The sequence below is a fragment of the Gobius niger genome, assembly GCF_951799975.1.
Source record: "Gobius niger genome assembly, chromosome: 7".
NCBI classification, from domain to species: Eukaryota; Metazoa; Chordata; class Actinopteri; order Gobiiformes; family Gobiidae; genus Gobius; species Gobius niger.
In genome coordinates this window covers 28,185,877-28,202,763 of record NC_136858.1, presented here as the reverse complement: position 1 = coordinate 28,202,763, position 16,887 = coordinate 28,185,877, and the positions used below count along the sequence as shown (strand labels likewise).

The following is a 16,887-nucleotide window of genomic DNA, read 5'->3' as shown; positions in this document are numbered from 1 at the left end:
CAAGTTTGCAAAAACATGGAATGATCTAAATAAAGAATTTCTGCAAGAACTCTACGTGTACCGGGCGTTTGTGCAACTTTTCCTGCTAAATATCATTGGACAACTTTACAGGGGCGGATCTAGAGGGGCGAGTAAAGGTCTTGTCACCCCATTGATTTCAGCCAGGTTTTGTCCTTGTCTGGAAATGTCCAAATTTTAGTGTCATCATCAACCTGGTACTTTAGAAATGCATTGTTTCAAGAACTAGTTGCAATCCAGATCCTCAAAGCCTGATTCATGTAATTGTTTTTTGGGTGTGTATATGATGTCTCACATCTGCTCTCGAAGATACTTGGGTGCTTAGAGGCTCACTTTCAGCTAGTACTTTATTGATGGGACAGATAATTATAAGAACTTTATAGCTAAATAAGGAGCCAAGTGCCAACTCCATGAGGATTTTTATATTATACTACAAAAGTAAAAATTTGATCCGAGTAGTAAATCCCCTACTTATATTATGGGCAATGCAGCTGTTTGTTTATAATTGTGGAAGATTCAGCCTGCATCTAAATGGAAAAAACTGCCTTGCAATCAAGCAAAACGTGCGTACCAACACTATAAACAATCAACATTGTAAAATGTGTCGCCATGTTATTAATTATCCCTGACCCTCCTTGCCACCCCATAATTTGGTTTTTAGATCCGCCCCTGCAACTTTACAATAAGTTGTTTTAATATTAAAGCTGCTTCATCATAGACTATTTTTTATTTCAAATAGAATTTATGTTCTGTTGGTTTGAAAAGCCTGTGTCTAAACAAGAACAAGGACTCAACGTTTTTTCCCTTCTGTCTTTTACAACAACACAAATATTGGTTATTAAGGAGGAGTTTCATTTCATGAGATGCACTTTCATTCAGTGTTTTTAGTAGTTTAAGACTTATACATGTTAAGAGTGGTAATGCATGTGATCATTATGATATACATTGGTTTGTGGCAAATTAAATGAAGTATCAATAAGTATGTCAAACCAAGCAATTTAGTGATCTTAATCTGATTCATATTGGGTTCTAAAAATATATATATATAAAATTAATCAATTTGGAACTCAATGTTATGGCTTCTTTTGCCACAGTCACGTCACCTGCATCGCCTCTATAGTAGTTTACATGTTTTCCTTTTTTTTTTTCTGTTTGCTTAAAGGCCATATACCTGATATTTTATTATTTATTTTTTCATTTCAAACAATGAAAAAGGAAACCACTAAATTAAAATGTTGGCTGAGGTACAAACTCATCCCTAATCTCCTAATCTATTTACTTATGACATATTTGTAGCCTCCCGGTTCTTCACAGGGACATGTTCATTTCACTTTTCAGGATCACAAAAATGCGAGAAAACTCCTGCATGTTCATGAAATGGGCACCAATGCTGTATAATTAGATCTACAGTGTTTTCCTCACAAAAGTCTGAGTTTATAACATACTAAAAGAGGACAAAGCAAATTCAATTCCATAATAACTAGAAGGGGGGAAAAAATCAAGTATAGCTCCTTTAAGCGTGGCTCTTTAGACCTTTCTGCTATAATCTACCTGTTACCCCGGGTCAATCGCAAAACACAATGTTTTGCCGCCACCTGCTGGACTTGACCGGACATTACACATGTCTATTGAATATTTTGTCAGAACTGTCAAATCATTTAAACATCTATTGGGTTTTTTCAACCAAATATATATTTTATTCATTGAAATGTAAGAAAATACCTTCCCATATTTTCGCAGTGCACAATGTCAGTCCTAGTTTATGCTTCTACCGCAGTGAACAGAATACAGTACATTGGATTATAGTAACATGGGTAAAATGAATGATTTCTAAATCTTTGTCACGTTTCTACATTTGTCTAAAATCAGTGGATCATCATCACAATGCAGCTGTGAAATTTCACCAGTTTCCTTTTATATGAATTACATGGCGATTGCATCTATATCTTATAAACACATCTGTATGAAAAACACATGTACATAGACATTACATAAAATAGTAATATTACAGTACACATTTTAAAAGTCAGGAAATATATTAGGTATTCAATATGAACTATACAATGACATGTTTAAGAACAAAATTGGATTATATATATATATTTTTTTTACAAGGAGTGTGCAAATCAACGTCCTATTCGTGGACCTTCATATACTGGCAAAGTAATTTTCTTACAAACAATGTCGTGAATGTAACAAGTTTGGGGCGAGGTGTGCCCATGTGCCTCAGTCTGAATGAATCAGGAAGAGAGACTGTGCAAAGTACACATAAATGTAACAGGTCTCAGTGGTCAGTAATGGCTGAGCTCCTCCAGTGATGGGGGCAGGTGATACGAGTCGTCTCCTCCGATGTAAGCTGCGATTCCACTGCTCTGGCTCCCCCACTCGTAACTATCTGCAACCAGACTGCAGAGAAGCAAACCATCGATCTTTATTACGGACAATAAAAAAACCTTTTATAGATATGAAGTTTGAAAGTTGTCATATGTACTGGATTGAGTTTTGTCTCATGAGCAACTAACAAGTGATGAGCAGATTCATAATGTGTCACATTGTATCATACAGTGTTGTTGGCTGCGTTGTAAAGGCGCCATCTGGTGGTGAAAAAGCATTACAGCAGCTCACTCAACACTCGGCTTATTCATTCTCGTTGAGAAATGTGAACCAAATTGTCGTGAATGTGCCTGTTTAACAGCTGAGAGTGATCATTTAGTCAGAGGAAAAGTGCTCAGGATAATGAATAGAAACAAATAACATCTCATCTCTACATGACACTAAAAGGGCACTAGGCTTTTTTTTTTTTTTTTTTACCAGTTGTTCATCAGATCAAATAAACAATTTCTGCAAGAGCTCAATGTGTACTGGGAGTTTTCCTGCTAAATTTCTTTGGACAACTTTCCAATAAGTTGTTTTTAATAGTAAACCTCCTTCTACATAGAATATTTTTATTTCAAACAGAATTTATGTTCTGTCAAGGACTAAAAGGACTAAAAGGACTTTTTTTCCCCCAGTAGTTAAAAAAAAAAAAAAGTTCTTATAGGTTATTTAGGAGGGGTTTCACTTCTTTTTTGGGCTACGGCTGAGACGCACTTTCATCCAGTGTATTCAGTTGTTAAGATCACTGACAAAGATTTAATAAAGAATAGTGCTTGTGACAATAATAGAGCACTACGCATAATTTTGTTGTTGTTTACCAGTTATTGGTCAAGTCAAGCGACTAAATCACCATAGTCCATGACCTGACGCAAACTCACGTCCCTCTGGTTACAAACCGGGGGGTCTCCTCACAGAGCAAGTCAATTAAATTAGTGATATAGGCAAAGTGAACATAATGTTGTTCACATCATATTATACACCTGTGTACACAGCACACCTTTGGTCGAACAATAAAAAACTTTGCAAAGGTTGCAGGTGGCCTATAACCAGTGTTAATTTTGACAATATATTTTAATATAGTTTTAGTTTTAGCCTTTTGACGAAAATGTAATTAAATTTTAGTCGAGATTTAGTCAAAGAAATATCTTCAATTTTAGTCTAATTTTAGTCGATTAAAATTGCAAGTAAATTTAGTCGACTTTGCATTTAGAATATTTATTATGATCATATTTAATCAAGGTTCTGCTTCACGTCTCCCACATGAATAAAGCTCAGAGCTGCTCCTTTGGCAGAGAATGTACATGATCTGAGGCTCTTTCAGACTCTCAATAGAAGTTTGGGTGATTTTAGTTTCTCCTTTTTAATTTTATTTAGTCTCATTTTAGTCGATTACTATATCTGGACATTTTAGTCTTGGCTTTAGTCCAATTTTAGCCATCAAAAATATCACTTTGACTAAAATTAAGACTAAATATTTTATGAAATGAACACTGCCTATAAGGACACTCTGCGTGTGCTTCTTAGGCGGCCGAGATGGACCAGTGCGAGTGAGATGTTTGTCACTGCTGGAATAAACACGCTTCAAGCCGCTTATGTACCGTTTTATATGCCGTTTGAATAAGTCGGCGAGTACAGTAATTGGTTCACTGGTTGATGTCGCCTGTAGTGCCATTCACTATCAGTCAAGGATGTGGAGGCACTGGTATAACTGTCTTTTTAAAGTTACTGTTTTTTGTATTTTTGGTGTTGTTTGTTATATTGTGTCACTCTATCTCTTTGGAGTTCGTAATAAAGTTGAATTGAATCTGTGTATGTTTTTGCATTGCACTTCAATATGGCCCGAGGCGGCTGCCCGAGAGCACCCACGGGATCAGCAAATGTGGTGCATGAATCCCAAATGACAAAATTAGCCAAGTGTTTCTCTCGTTCGACTGGCGCGCCTCTCTGCTCACTGCTGCGCGACATACGACACTATATGATACAAAATGGCACAGTGAAAGTGTTGGTCATGTGACTTTTCTTAAAACGATACGCTCATGACACAGCTCGGCCGAGATGTTGCTTTCTGTGCTTGATACTGTATGTTTGTCGATATCTCGGCTCATTTAGGTGAGAGGTGAAACATTGTAGAAACCCAGTAGAGATTATGTCTTGAGAGCTTTTGTCTATGGAGTTTAGTAATTTGCACATTCATATTGAAGTTAGGATATTACACATATGGATAAGAGACGTTTTCATGCCCAGTCGACTTCACAACCAACCCAACCAGAAAAGCGCTTCTTAAATCCCAATTACCGGATTAGGTTTTCCCAGCTACATTTTACACTCGAGGTGAGTTGAGTCAAAGTGTTTACCTGGCCTGGATGTTTTGAGGCATGACGCTCCAGGCCAAGTCGTCGTCGCTGTCGTAACGTCGAGGATTGTCGAAGAAATAAGAGCGAGTGGAAAAGACGTGACTTGGGAGTCCTGTCCCGCTCTGAAACACACCAAATGTTGCAAAAACATTACAATGGATGCTCCAAAGGGATGTTTTAAAGCAACAATCATTTGTAAAGGTAAACAAGCTATTCATTCCTATATGTGAGGAATGATTTGAAGTGGAGACAGTTTGAGAGCTGAAATGACAAGTTAAAGTGTATGGGGCCCCACCGCATGACGTCAGCAGGTTAAACTATTTATTTGGGGGCAGAATTACTCAAAACAAAGTATGAATAAATCTCAACACAACTCTAGCAATAGAGATATGAGAGATATGTAGCGGTATGAGTATGTGCTGTGTATTTTCTCACATTCATAGGTTGCAATCTACTTCTTACCCGGTCAAGAGTGGGTTTCCGAACTCTGAAGAAGTACACAACGAGGGAAGTGGGCAGTAGCTCCCATACGAACAGTATCACCCCAAAGACAATGTAGCCAGTGTCTCCGAGGGTGGACTGTAAATCGGCCTGTAGAAAGAGCAACATCACACCATTATGCAGGACTCTGCCAGCAGCAAAAGGGTGTGGGAACGGATTATGAGACAGTAAAATACAAAGTAAGTGAATGTTTTAGTTTACCTGGTCTGATACGTTGTACCAGTCGTAGTCAAAAGAGTTTATTTTCTTGTTCGAAAGCCCTAAAACGACCAAGTTATAGCAGGCTCTGGATGCATACAAGAGGATGACAATTGCTCCTATGGCGGTCACCTGGCACACGGATGTTCCCTTAAAAAGACCAAACACTCATTAGATGACGGGTTTAAAGTGTTAAGTTTGGGGCTTTGCAGTGGCCTACCTTGGATTCCAAGTAGATATTGGCCAGTGACATTTTTGCAATCTTGTAAAGACACACGGCGAGAGAAATCGCACAGAGCACGAAGAGCGAGTCGTTGATGGCGACTCGGGCCAGGACCACGGTGTGAGTGTCTGCGGAGGACATCCTCACCAGCAGCGCACACACCAGATTCACCACCAGGAACACCAGGCTGATGAAGAGGAAGACCAAGTACAGAGGCAACCTGCGGGAGGACAACATCTGTGAGTGATCAACATCTGGAAATGTCACTGGAGTCCTCCACACTTGCAACACTTAAACGGACCAGATGGAATTCAAACATGTTAATATTATTTATTTTCCACCCCCTACTTGCTCCAGCAATGTCCTAATGTGTAGAATGAGCCCAGACCTACTCACCACAACTGCTGCTAAAGGCCTGCACTGTCACTCAAAAAGTATTTCCAACTATCTCCGCCGTCATGCATGAGCTTAACATAGAGCCTGCAGTTACGCATAAGACCTGAGGTGGCAGTAGCGAGTCTTAGGGCTGGGCGATAAAATTGATATTTAAGATATATCGATATATTTTTAAATGAGATATGGAATTAGACCATATCGCATATATTGGGATATTTCAAATTCAGATAAGCTATTAAGCTACCAAAAAGAAACATGTAACTTAATAGCTTAAACATCTCAAGCCGATTTTTTAAAAGTTTATATATAAATGCTGCCCTCAGAAAAAAAAAAAAAAAAAAAGTTTTCAAGGCTATTTTTATTTAAGATAATTTTTTATTTACATGTGCACCTTATGGAGCTTCGTTATACAGTGTTTATGTTTACATTTTATAGTGAGTCTTCGATAAAACTACTCGTATTTGGCTTTGAATTTGATTGAGCATCTCATTTTACAGGTCTCACTTGGCGGAAAAAATATCGGGATATATATCGTATATTGATATTCAACCAAAATATATCGGGATATGACTTTTAGTCCATATCCCCCAGCCCTAGTGAGTCTTACTTATATCTTTGTGTAGCTGATGTTTTATATTGTGACTGCTATAATATAACAATACATATATTTAAAGGGGCCTTTCTGGGCCCTCGAGGGAACCCTATAATACATTAATAAAATAACAATACAACATTGACAATAGTCACACATCAGCGGAAGTGACCAGAGATAAAGTTTAGAAGGGAGTCCAGGTTTGTACAGCTTGGTGCACCACACACACCATCTCTGCAATCAGAAATCTGAACTAATCTACCAAAACCCAGATAGAATTAGGATTAAAGTGGCTATTTTTCCATCCACAATAGAGTGAAATTCATTTGAACCCTTGTATGGTGTTGTTTGACCTGTGAAAAACAGAGACTGTTGCACGGTTGCTGTTGCATCTACACTTTGATGTGTTTTTTTGTGGAAAGTTAGAAAGGTGTTTTGACCAGCGCACAGAGTTAAAGCATACAGTACAGCCCACTCTGACAGTGTTTAAGCATTTTTAGTGACTGAGCGGTTCAATCAAGGTCATGCTCGTGGTTAACATGACACTTTAACTTCCCGTCACAGTGGCCTCTATGATGCTCCAGGATCAATTGTTTTTTAGAGTTGCTGGCCCGTTTTCACTGTTTTCTCACCAGAAAACCTACAAAACAATTGACCCTGGAGCGCTGTAGTGAAGGCGCCATGCTAACCACACACATAGCTATTGGATCACATAAAGATCAGTTACACACAGATAAAAAACTTCCATAATGCACCTTTAAGAGGTTGGTTTGAGCTTCATTTGGACCCTTTTACTACACAACTACACTGCATTAATCTAGAGCAAAACTAAATTACAACAACAAACTTATCAACCTCAAATAGATACGTTTGTAAGTATAGTGCCAAATATGTTCTTGTATCTTTTCCATTAACACAGTTTGAGAACCACTGAAATTAAAAGTAGGAAGACAGAGATATACATTACCTGTATCTCAAAAGCTCTGGTGAGTATTTTGACTTCGCCTTAAAAACAACCTGCAAGAGAGAAAAGAAATATTTAATGATAAATTTGCAACAAGGCATCGCATTTTCACTTCTGCATTTTGGTTCTCCAAAAACGCACTGGACTCATTTGTCACAGGAAGCGACAGGCACCGACTTTCCTTTTACAGTAAGTCTTGCTTTTCTGCATAGAGAGAGATGTGCAGTGCGTTCATCCAACAAACCGTCAGCAGTGACTCAAATCGCTACGAGAGGATTGGGCTAAAAATAGTCCGTAGGTAACAGGCAGCGGTGCTATTATTTCATATTTGTGTTACGTAAGCCTCTGAAAGAATGATTCACCACGTTCTTAGCAGAGCACTCTCCAAAAGGGCTGTTATTTGACACATCTTCATTGATGCTTTCCATTGATGGTGCATGAATGTAATGAGAGAGGAAGCTCATTACATTAGGAGATATAATCAGATGAGATATAATATTATAAGACATGAAGAGATAGACCATCTACCACAAGGAATCAGGTCTAGTTGGTTCGTATCAATAGTTTTAGGATATCTTATTGCCACATATGATTGAAATTAAAGCTCTATGGCAGGGGGAGGGGCTGACTTTTTTTCATTGTAAAAAGCCCAGGGCCGAACCTGCCAATTTTAGCCCAAGGAAAAGCACCACTTTCTACAAATGCCAATGTTCATAATAACATAATAATAATATATGACCTAATAAGGTGCTCTGTTTGGACATTTTGAAGTAATTGACAGTATTTCTCACATTTTTAGAGTACTTTAACTCTTTTGGCCCTGAGCCGGACGTTGTCTCCCCCTTCTATATATAAGGCATATGTGGTTATTTATGGTTTGTTTCCTTCAATATTTTGCTCCAAGATAAAAGTATTTTTGCATTTGTGTTGATTTACGTGTTTGAGCTCAACTTAGAATGGCTTAAAATGTAAAGATAATAGATAAATAGTTTTCATTTCATTTCTCAGGGGACACATTGTTCTTGGACACGTCGTTTCCATGACAGATGAATGGAAAAATATAAGCAGCATCTATTGACATCTCCACATTTACGGCTTTGATTTCACACCATTATGTCTACAAAGGTAATCGCAAAAAATGAAATCAGTTTTTGAATATTTGTTAATTGCCGTGGAGCCTTATTATGTACAGCATAATGTAAAACACCCTTTACATAAGACATAGTACTCGTGGTTGGCCTGCTTTGTTGACCTACACCTCACCCTTTTTATCTTCTAACAGTGTAAATAGACTGTCTGTAACGCTGTAGCCTTAAGTGAAGAATAGAGATATTGGTTGGAAACAAAATGTACTGGGATTGTGCAAACATTGTTAAATAGACATGCCATAACATGCACCAACTGTACCACTATTATGTAATGCATTAATACTGTATAAGGTCAGTTGATGTCTTAAAGGCAAATGTGCAAAGCTAAAATGAAAAGGACTTTCCAAATTGAACACCGGGACACCCTGTAGGGGAGTTAAGCCGTGCCGGATTGTCCAATGCTGACTGGGAGTGATTTGTCTGTGAAAGTCATTGATTTGGAGAAATGCAGCACCGAGATGTTGAGCTTTTTAATGACTCAGTAATTGACACATGGCTCAAAGACACCATGTTTCAGGGCGGTGTGTGCTGCATTGGGAAACTCATGGGTTAAAATAAAGACAACAGGAAACACAAGCATGAAATGAGACGGATAAATTAATGTTTTTTTGGGGGGAACCCAGGGAGCATGAAGCAAAGAGCACAGAAGCCTCTCCTGGGTAAACTGTCTGGTCAGTTTCCCTGGTGAGGAGCCACCACAGAAAGACATGCACCAAATACCGACAGTGAAAAGCATTCAAGATTATGCAATAATCAAGATGTATTAGCTATCAATCAAAAAAGGTTATATTATAGACTGTAGGCATCTCAATTTTTGGAGAGATACATAAACATCCACAGAAAACTTAGGCTTTCACCTGAACTCATACAATCTTTACTGTACATCTTAAATGCCATGTATTGCAGGTATGAACGGAGAAATAGTCATTTTTTTGGACCTACCTGTATTATAACAAATCATTAACAACCCAGGGAGTGCAAGACAAACATAAGCCTACAACGAACTACATTTCTGTTCACTTTACCATTGAGTTGTATAATGTATGGCTTAGAGTTGACCCTATCTGAAGATTGATGTTACAATCATTTTATATTACGCTATTAACATTGTACAAGCAGAGAATCGCCAGTAAAGGGACAAATGTTCTGTGTGTCATGCATTGAGCTGAAAATGATGCTGCATAATTTTTTTGGTAGTCGACACCTGCCATCAGAAGCTTTGTTTCCAAAGCAAGACTGAGAGGAAATCTGATCGCTTCATTGTGCAGTGGTGTGTTGGTTTTCTCACCTTTGCAAAGTACAGGTTCATGAGGCTTAGCGTGAAGAATTGGAGGCATACGGGGAAACAGTAGAGCAGCCAGAAGGGAAAGGGCCCCAAAGTGTTCGCTGTTACAAAGTTTTTGAAGTAAAACGAGAAGAGGACGGTGCGCAAGGCCGACCACAGCAGGCAGAGGAACAGGAACACGGTCTGGTAACTCAGGCGCTTGTGTCGGTATCGCAGCACCAGCCAGAGCTGCACGTAGATGAAGATGAAGAGCAGCGAGTAGAAGACAGTGTACACCACGGTGAGGCCTAAAGTAACGTAAGGGGGCACTGCGGGGCTGAGAGTGGGCAGGGGAGGAGGCAGCGGCTCATCCGGCACCGAGTCCTCCATGACTGGCTCCTCCGCCGAGCTGCGCAGGGGAGGACGCGGGAGGAAATCCAGGCCTGTGCCGCTGCTGTGCGAGTCTGCTCCGCACCGGTGTCAGGCAGAGGACGAGGTGCAAAAAAAAAGTAGGTCCAGGGAAAATGGCTGTCAATTGAGATGAAGGAGGAGGAGGAGGCTGTCAGGAGGAGAGAGGAGCAGCCGGTACGAGGGTAACTTCCTGGCGCAGCGCAGCCCCGGTCCGCCTCGGAGAGAAGCGCATGATCAGAGAAGAGACGAGTGAGCCGATGACAGGGGCCGGAGAGAGGCAGCTCCACAGCGGGCCAGGAAGCTGCTCAGTGCCGCAGACAGCACACACTGCTTCCCCCCACCCCTCCCGGATGGTAGAGGCAGAGCAAAAGCCGGTTCCCGCCCATCTCCAGCCCCTGCGCGCTCCTTACGTGACGTTACGCATCAGCTGACGCATTTGCCTGTACCTTTAACCCTGTGATGGGGCTTTTAGGGCTTTTCCCACACAAAGCCCATCACGGTTTGTGTTGATTGAGCTTTTAGCAGCCGGAAATGCACACGAAAATACATTGTCTTGTATATGGTTCACTTTAATGCTGCAATTGAGGATACATTTGGACTTGCTTGGGTACAGACTTCCAGAACAGCTGATTGCTAATGGACAGACAAACCACTGTCAAAACCAGACGCAAAGATAAGTGCCTCTTGAGCAGCTGAGGCGAGAGGATGGAAAGCTTTACAGTAAACCTGCAGGGCTTTATAATATATATATATATAGTATCCAAGCACCGGAAGAATACTGGTCGATAACTCCTTTAACCTCTTAACCCCCACCTTAACCAAGTGCACTTTCTCCAATCCAGCCTTACTCAAATCTAAAAGCTTGCAGCCAATAAGCCATTGTAATGCCTTATTTGAAAGCCTACAACTAATCTTTTTCATTGCTTTTTTTGTCACATTTTCGCCACATTTTTGTCAGATTTTTGTACATTTTTTGCTAGATTTTTGTCAAATTTTTTTCCATTTTGTGTACATTTTTTGTCACATTATTGTTACATTTTTTCCACATTTCTGTACATTTTTTGTTACATTTTTGTTACATTTTTTCCACATTTCTGTACATTTTTTGTTACATTTTTGTCTTTTTTTGTTGCATTTTTTGCATTTTTGTCAATTTAAAAAAAAAAATCTGTTACATTTTTTTTTATATATCATTTTTTGTTACATTTTTGTCTCGCTATTATGTTGCTATTTTTTTTTTTCCACAAAGCTTTCAGATTTGTGCAGAGCCAAACTGCAGAAAATGTGCTTGGTTCTTGCTGGGTTAAAAAGTTAATCTAGGTTAATCTAGGTTAAAATAGGTTACTTTGTTATGGTTTTGTACTAAGGTCTTTGGTTCTCCTGTTTTTTCTGTTCACTAATCTTCAAATAAATGGGGACTATTGCAATAACACAAACACAAACTTTTGAAAAGGACTGGCCACAGTGGACAATGAGCCAGAAATGTTAATGTCAGGCCCTGTTGGTTACTACAAACCGTGCAAAACAAACGACTGCTTTCTACAGTCAGTGGAACATTCTTAAGAAAATTCTCTTTCCCCTGGGAGATAAGCTTCACTTGAACTTCTCTTTACAAAAAAAAAAAAAAAAATGTCATGGCCTAAATAAATAGGCCAGGTGAGTAAACTCGTGTAGTACCCTGTTATAGGTTAAGATAGCAAACTTTGATACTGCTTATCTATCTATCCATTGTAGAATTGTTGAGTATATTTCTTTCACAGCAAGCAAAAACTTGTCTTTATTATAGTATTAGACTTTTTATTTTACCCATGGCTCAAATGGAGGGCCACATTAGTCAGACTCTTGCTCTGTCGGGTTGTTTGTGTTTGGTGGGACGGGGGCAGGTTCTCATGAGGAGGGTCAGTGAGGGAGGTCGCGCTGCTGTACCTTTGACTTTGGTGACAGTGGGTCGTATTTCATCAAAACCAAAACCAGAATGTTAACAAATAGCTCCGCCTCTTTGGTGAAGGGAGGTCAATTTCTGCATCTCATATACTGCATGTACAACGGGAGGAATGAGGATTGGCAGTGTTTGTAAAATTCTCACTACAAACATTTCAGAAAACAGCGCAGAGCCGTGGGAAGATACTTTGGTTAGGGGGTGCTGAGGGACAAAATGTATCATCACAGACTCTGCACCGTTGTTGAGCTCCCACAGGGTAACGTTTTGGCCTTAACTAGCCCTTCATCAGACCATTTCTTTTGGATGCAGTTCGCAAACTATCCACCAGGAGTTGCTGCAGCACCCTCGGCACCCTGGGTTCCCATCAAGGCTGTGGGAACCCTGGGTGCTGAGGGCGCTACAGCGCACCCTGGTGGATCGTCTATGCATTACAGGCAATATTAAATAAATTGGAAATAAGCAAAGAAATGGCGTTTTGGGGGGCAATCTTGTCTCTCAGCACCCCCTAGCCAAAATATCTTCCCACGGTCCTGGTTCTCATGGCCTTGAATCAACAAAATAATCCACAAATGCAAAGGAATCTAGCCATTCCCAAAGTCCGGGGACATGGCGGCCCCCTAATCGATCGCAGATTCTCACATGGCCGCCCAATAATAATAATTCACCCCAATGAAAGTAGTTTTACAGCTAAAATTACATAAAAAGCAACAGCTAGCAATTACTGTAGGCTAAATGTTGATTTAAGTAAATAAGTAATTTCTTTCCAAATCTTTGGTCGCTTGGTGGACAAGCTTTAGGGCCCCACTATAGGAACCACTGCCTTAAAGGGGCTAGATGCAAGTTGGCCATTTTATACTCACTACTGCCACCTCAGGTCATACGTGTAACTGCACCTTCTATATTAAGCTCATGTATGACGCCACTTCGGACCTGAAGTAACAACCTTTTGAGTGACAGTGCAGGATTTTAGAGGCAGTTGTGGTGAACTGGTCTGGGCTCATTCTACATTAGGACATTGCTGGAAAATGTAGGGGGAGGATATTTTATGTGCAATAGTGTGAAATGACCTGGGAAAAGGTGCTGGCAGTGCTTAGGCTATGGTAGGCTAATCCATTCAATGACTTTTGTGCAAAAGCATCTCTTGGTTCCTCCAGCTTTGAGGAACATGTTCCGTGCATTGTTCTGAGATTTTTGGTCTGCTCTTCTTTCCATCAACTTTCCATCAATTTTCTTTGTTTCCTTGCATGTGTGTCTGTGAACAATCATGAGTTCCCACCTCCTAAACGTATATGCAGATACAACGCAAACAAAGGCGATTAAACTTTTGTTCAATGTTTTAAACCTACAGTTTCCTCCCACGTTTGCATCACTCTGGCTGTTCCTACGGCAACAGACTCTCAAGTGTTTGTGCGTATCCGCTTATGATACTGTGGCGCTGTGATTAGGGCTTATTTCCCATGAGCCTTTGGGAGCAGAGGAGTAGTCTATGATTGTGTATAAGTATTGTGAGTCAGACTGTTATGAGAGTTACACCCCCAAAGTTACATAAAGGTTAGACACAATAACTTAAGCAGCCAGTGGTGTGTTACGGGTCTGCTGCTGTTGCTTGTTCAGCCTCTAGTGAAAAGTAAAAGGATGTTGATTCACTTGTAATTCGGGGTGGCAGTTCCCGGACCAGAAGTGGCCTTTCTGTGTGGTGCATTTTGGAATCAATCATCAGCCACAACTTTATGTATAAAGCACGTTTTAAACACAGGTGCATCGCAAAGTTCTCGTCCAGAAACCTCAATATTTACAAATATCACAATGGCCACATACAAATATGAACAAAGTGAAAGTAAGGAGCACTCTCTTTTTTTTCTTCTTACATTTTTTAGGTTTTGGGACACATTGGTTTCTAAACATATAAACACCTGAAAACAATAAATACCTTCAATCTTCACAATTTAATTATTGCTCTGATTTAATGTTTCGCTATTTATGGGAAATCATAATTTCAAGGGCCATTTTCTCAAAATTCATTCCTCACATTGGACATTGGTGCGACAATATCTACACATAAGTAGCACCTACAGACTTCACATTTTCCAGCCTTGGACTGAACAACATTTTGAAGGTTTTTTCAGAGGGATTTCTTAATATCTATTTCCTAACATAACCTTTTTACGGATTTGAACAATAATAAACAGTTTGCTTTACAACTTAACAAGATATCCAAAATCCTTGTGATATAGTAATATCTCAATCAAATCAAAACCTAAATTTAAACCTGGCTCAATCCAATATTCAGATTTTGTCGCCGTGAAGTCTCAAATTGATATCTTTTAATGAAAAAAAGTTTCCCTATTCACCTGAAGTGTCTCACCTTAACAATAAGCTTGTCGTTAAGGATTATTGTTTTTTGTTCAAATAAACCAATTCAGTCAAGACTGGAGGGATACTGTTTTTTACCTAAAATTAACCCACTGAAATGTAGTCAATGTAATTTTTCATAATAAACAGTAGAGGGCAGCGTTGAGCTACATTTCACACACAAGGAAAGATCATATCAGCTCTTGTGCATTTTTTAGTTTGTGAATGTGGGTGAATCTTAAGGCCTGTGGTGTATTGTTAACTATATTTAAAGATAATTTGAGCCTCAAAGTCTCACACTAATGATCATTATTGTGTAAATGCAGAATAATGGTGGAGTTTCTGCAGATGTAGAATGTTTTTGTCGTGCTAATAGCTGTACTGATGTAGGAGTGGCTGTATAGACCAGACCTATCAGTAACCAGATGATACAGTCCCGACCAAATAAACAAATAACAATTCATTGTTTTATTACTGAAATGATCAGCGTTAAACCTCTTGTGACAAAAATAGCATTGAAAGAGCAACAAAAAAGTGACAAAAACTCAACAAAAAAGCAACAAACAAACAAAAAACAATGAAAAAGTAATGAATTTTTTTTTTTTTTTTTTAAAGTTACTTCGTTACGTCGACAGGAAAAAGACCCGTTTACATCATTTGTGTAGGTCTTAGCTTTCAAATGAGACTTTGCACTGGCCTGTCAGCTGTAGTCAAGAAACTTTTAGACTTGGGTAAAGCCGAACTGGAGAAAAGGTGTGGGTTAAGAGTCCTGTTTCCTATAGAGTTCTTTTTGCCTGTGTATTTAAAGCACTAACCTTGTTCAACAATCATCACTGGCAAAGGCAAACAGACCCAGGATCTTGAGTCTTAACTGAGAACCACTGTTTGGTAAAAGTATCTTGTTACTTCCCATCCATCACTGCCTGTATCCCATTAAATTAAACAATTGTTAAGCACCTGAACATAACTGTGTAACACAGAGATGTTCAGTGATTCTGAATGCTGCTGGCAAGAATCAAAAGTGTTTTATTTGAAACTTGATCTGGTCCAACTCTGCAGATGTTTCTGGATTACAACACTCCGCTGTGGGAAAGTCCTGTCTTTGTGCTGAAGAGCTCTGGGCCAGGGTGTAAAATATGAAAATCATTTATTCATAAGGATCTTCTTTGCTGCCAGTGGTGGGATAGACTCCGCAAGAAACAAGGATTGTATTTTTGTTATTTGATACTTGATAACTGTCAGTGCATTCGGAGCCAAAGCAGGATTTATCTTTTTAATTTTGTTTATAGAGTTGTGGTGACAAATGTTTTTCATCTCCGAGCATATTTGAAGGATGAAATGTTGCTGTTCTTCAGTCAGCTGGACCTGGCCTTGAGACTAAGGGACATAAACGACTTTTCCAGGGTGTTGGAAAAGCACTGAGGACTAGTAAATTGCAAGTGATTGGTATGTAAAATTGTGCTGATTATAACTTGGCCCTTGTCCATCAGCTGACCGGCCTGTGCGCTGAAGAATGACTGACTCAATGTTTGTTTAAACGGCTGCAAGTACCACACACCAAAGGGACGAGCATGCCTCTCATTACCACAGCGGGAGAAGAGTCTGATCACTGCATACCTCCAATAATGAGTGCATGGTACACTGCGCTGTGATATTGTCCTTTACGTAATGTTTCAATCAGACGGGCCGCTGGGCTCTGTTGCCGGTAAGTGGCCCGTGCGCTGATGTCCCCGCGCGGATGCTCTGTTTGGCGCGTTTCCAGAGATCCCAGGACAGCATCAGAGTTGTTCTTAAAAAAAAAATGGACCTCCCAAATTGTGGCTCACGTGTTTCTCTTTATCAGCAGCTGTGTAGGGGAATTACATCATATGTTGTTGTTGTTGTGAGTTATCAAAGTAGCTGATGTCAGCGGTGCGCAATGGGCCTGTGTGAACCTGCCTTAATCTTAAACTTCTCTTAATGAAGTGAGGAAAGTATTGTGATTTCACCTGCCCTACAGCAAACCAATTTGTAGACATACTGTAACTACCTCACTGCAGGCCCCTATTATAGAGCTTCATGTAAAGCAGACCCGGGGCAGCCCTCTCTGTTATGAAGCTCCCACTCAACTCCGCCCCGATATTCCTCAAACTCCAGCTGAACTTTACT

At 39.8% G+C, this 16,887-nt stretch overlaps 1 protein-coding gene across 1 annotated transcript; it reads right to left on the bottom strand.

Annotated features, from left to right (window-relative positions):
* Window positions 1-1,782: 1,782 nt before the first annotated feature.
* gpr137ba (G protein-coupled receptor 137Ba) lies at window positions 1,783-10,803 on the bottom strand. Its single transcript, XM_079560139.1, has 7 exons — window positions 10,059-10,803; window positions 7,626-7,675; window positions 5,668-5,890; window positions 5,451-5,597; window positions 5,211-5,339; window positions 4,749-4,870; window positions 1,783-2,424 (listed from the first exon to the last, which is right to left on the bottom strand). Exons 1-7 carry the CDS (start codon window positions 10,422-10,424, stop codon window positions 2,310-2,312), a joined length of 1,152 nt encoding a protein of 383 aa, XP_079416265.1. The 5' UTR covers window positions 10,425-10,803; the 3' UTR covers window positions 1,783-2,309.
* Between the last annotated feature and the right edge of the window lie 6,084 nt (window positions 10,804-16,887).

Bases quoted from the DNA above. Each gene is read 5' to 3' on its own strand.
- gpr137ba (XM_079560139.1), bottom strand. From the start codon at position 10,424: ATGGAGGACTCGGTGCCGGATGAGCCGCTGCCTCCTCCCCTGCCCACT. The intron at 5,891-7,625 runs GTAATGTATATC...GTCCTCCCGCAG, and splicing joins CCAGAGCTTTTGAGATACAG to GTTGCCTCTGTACTTGGTCT. The intron at 4,871-5,210 runs GTAAGAAGTAGA...GGTGTGTTTCAG, and splicing joins GGAAACCCACTCTTGACCGG to AGCGGGACAGGACTCCCAAG.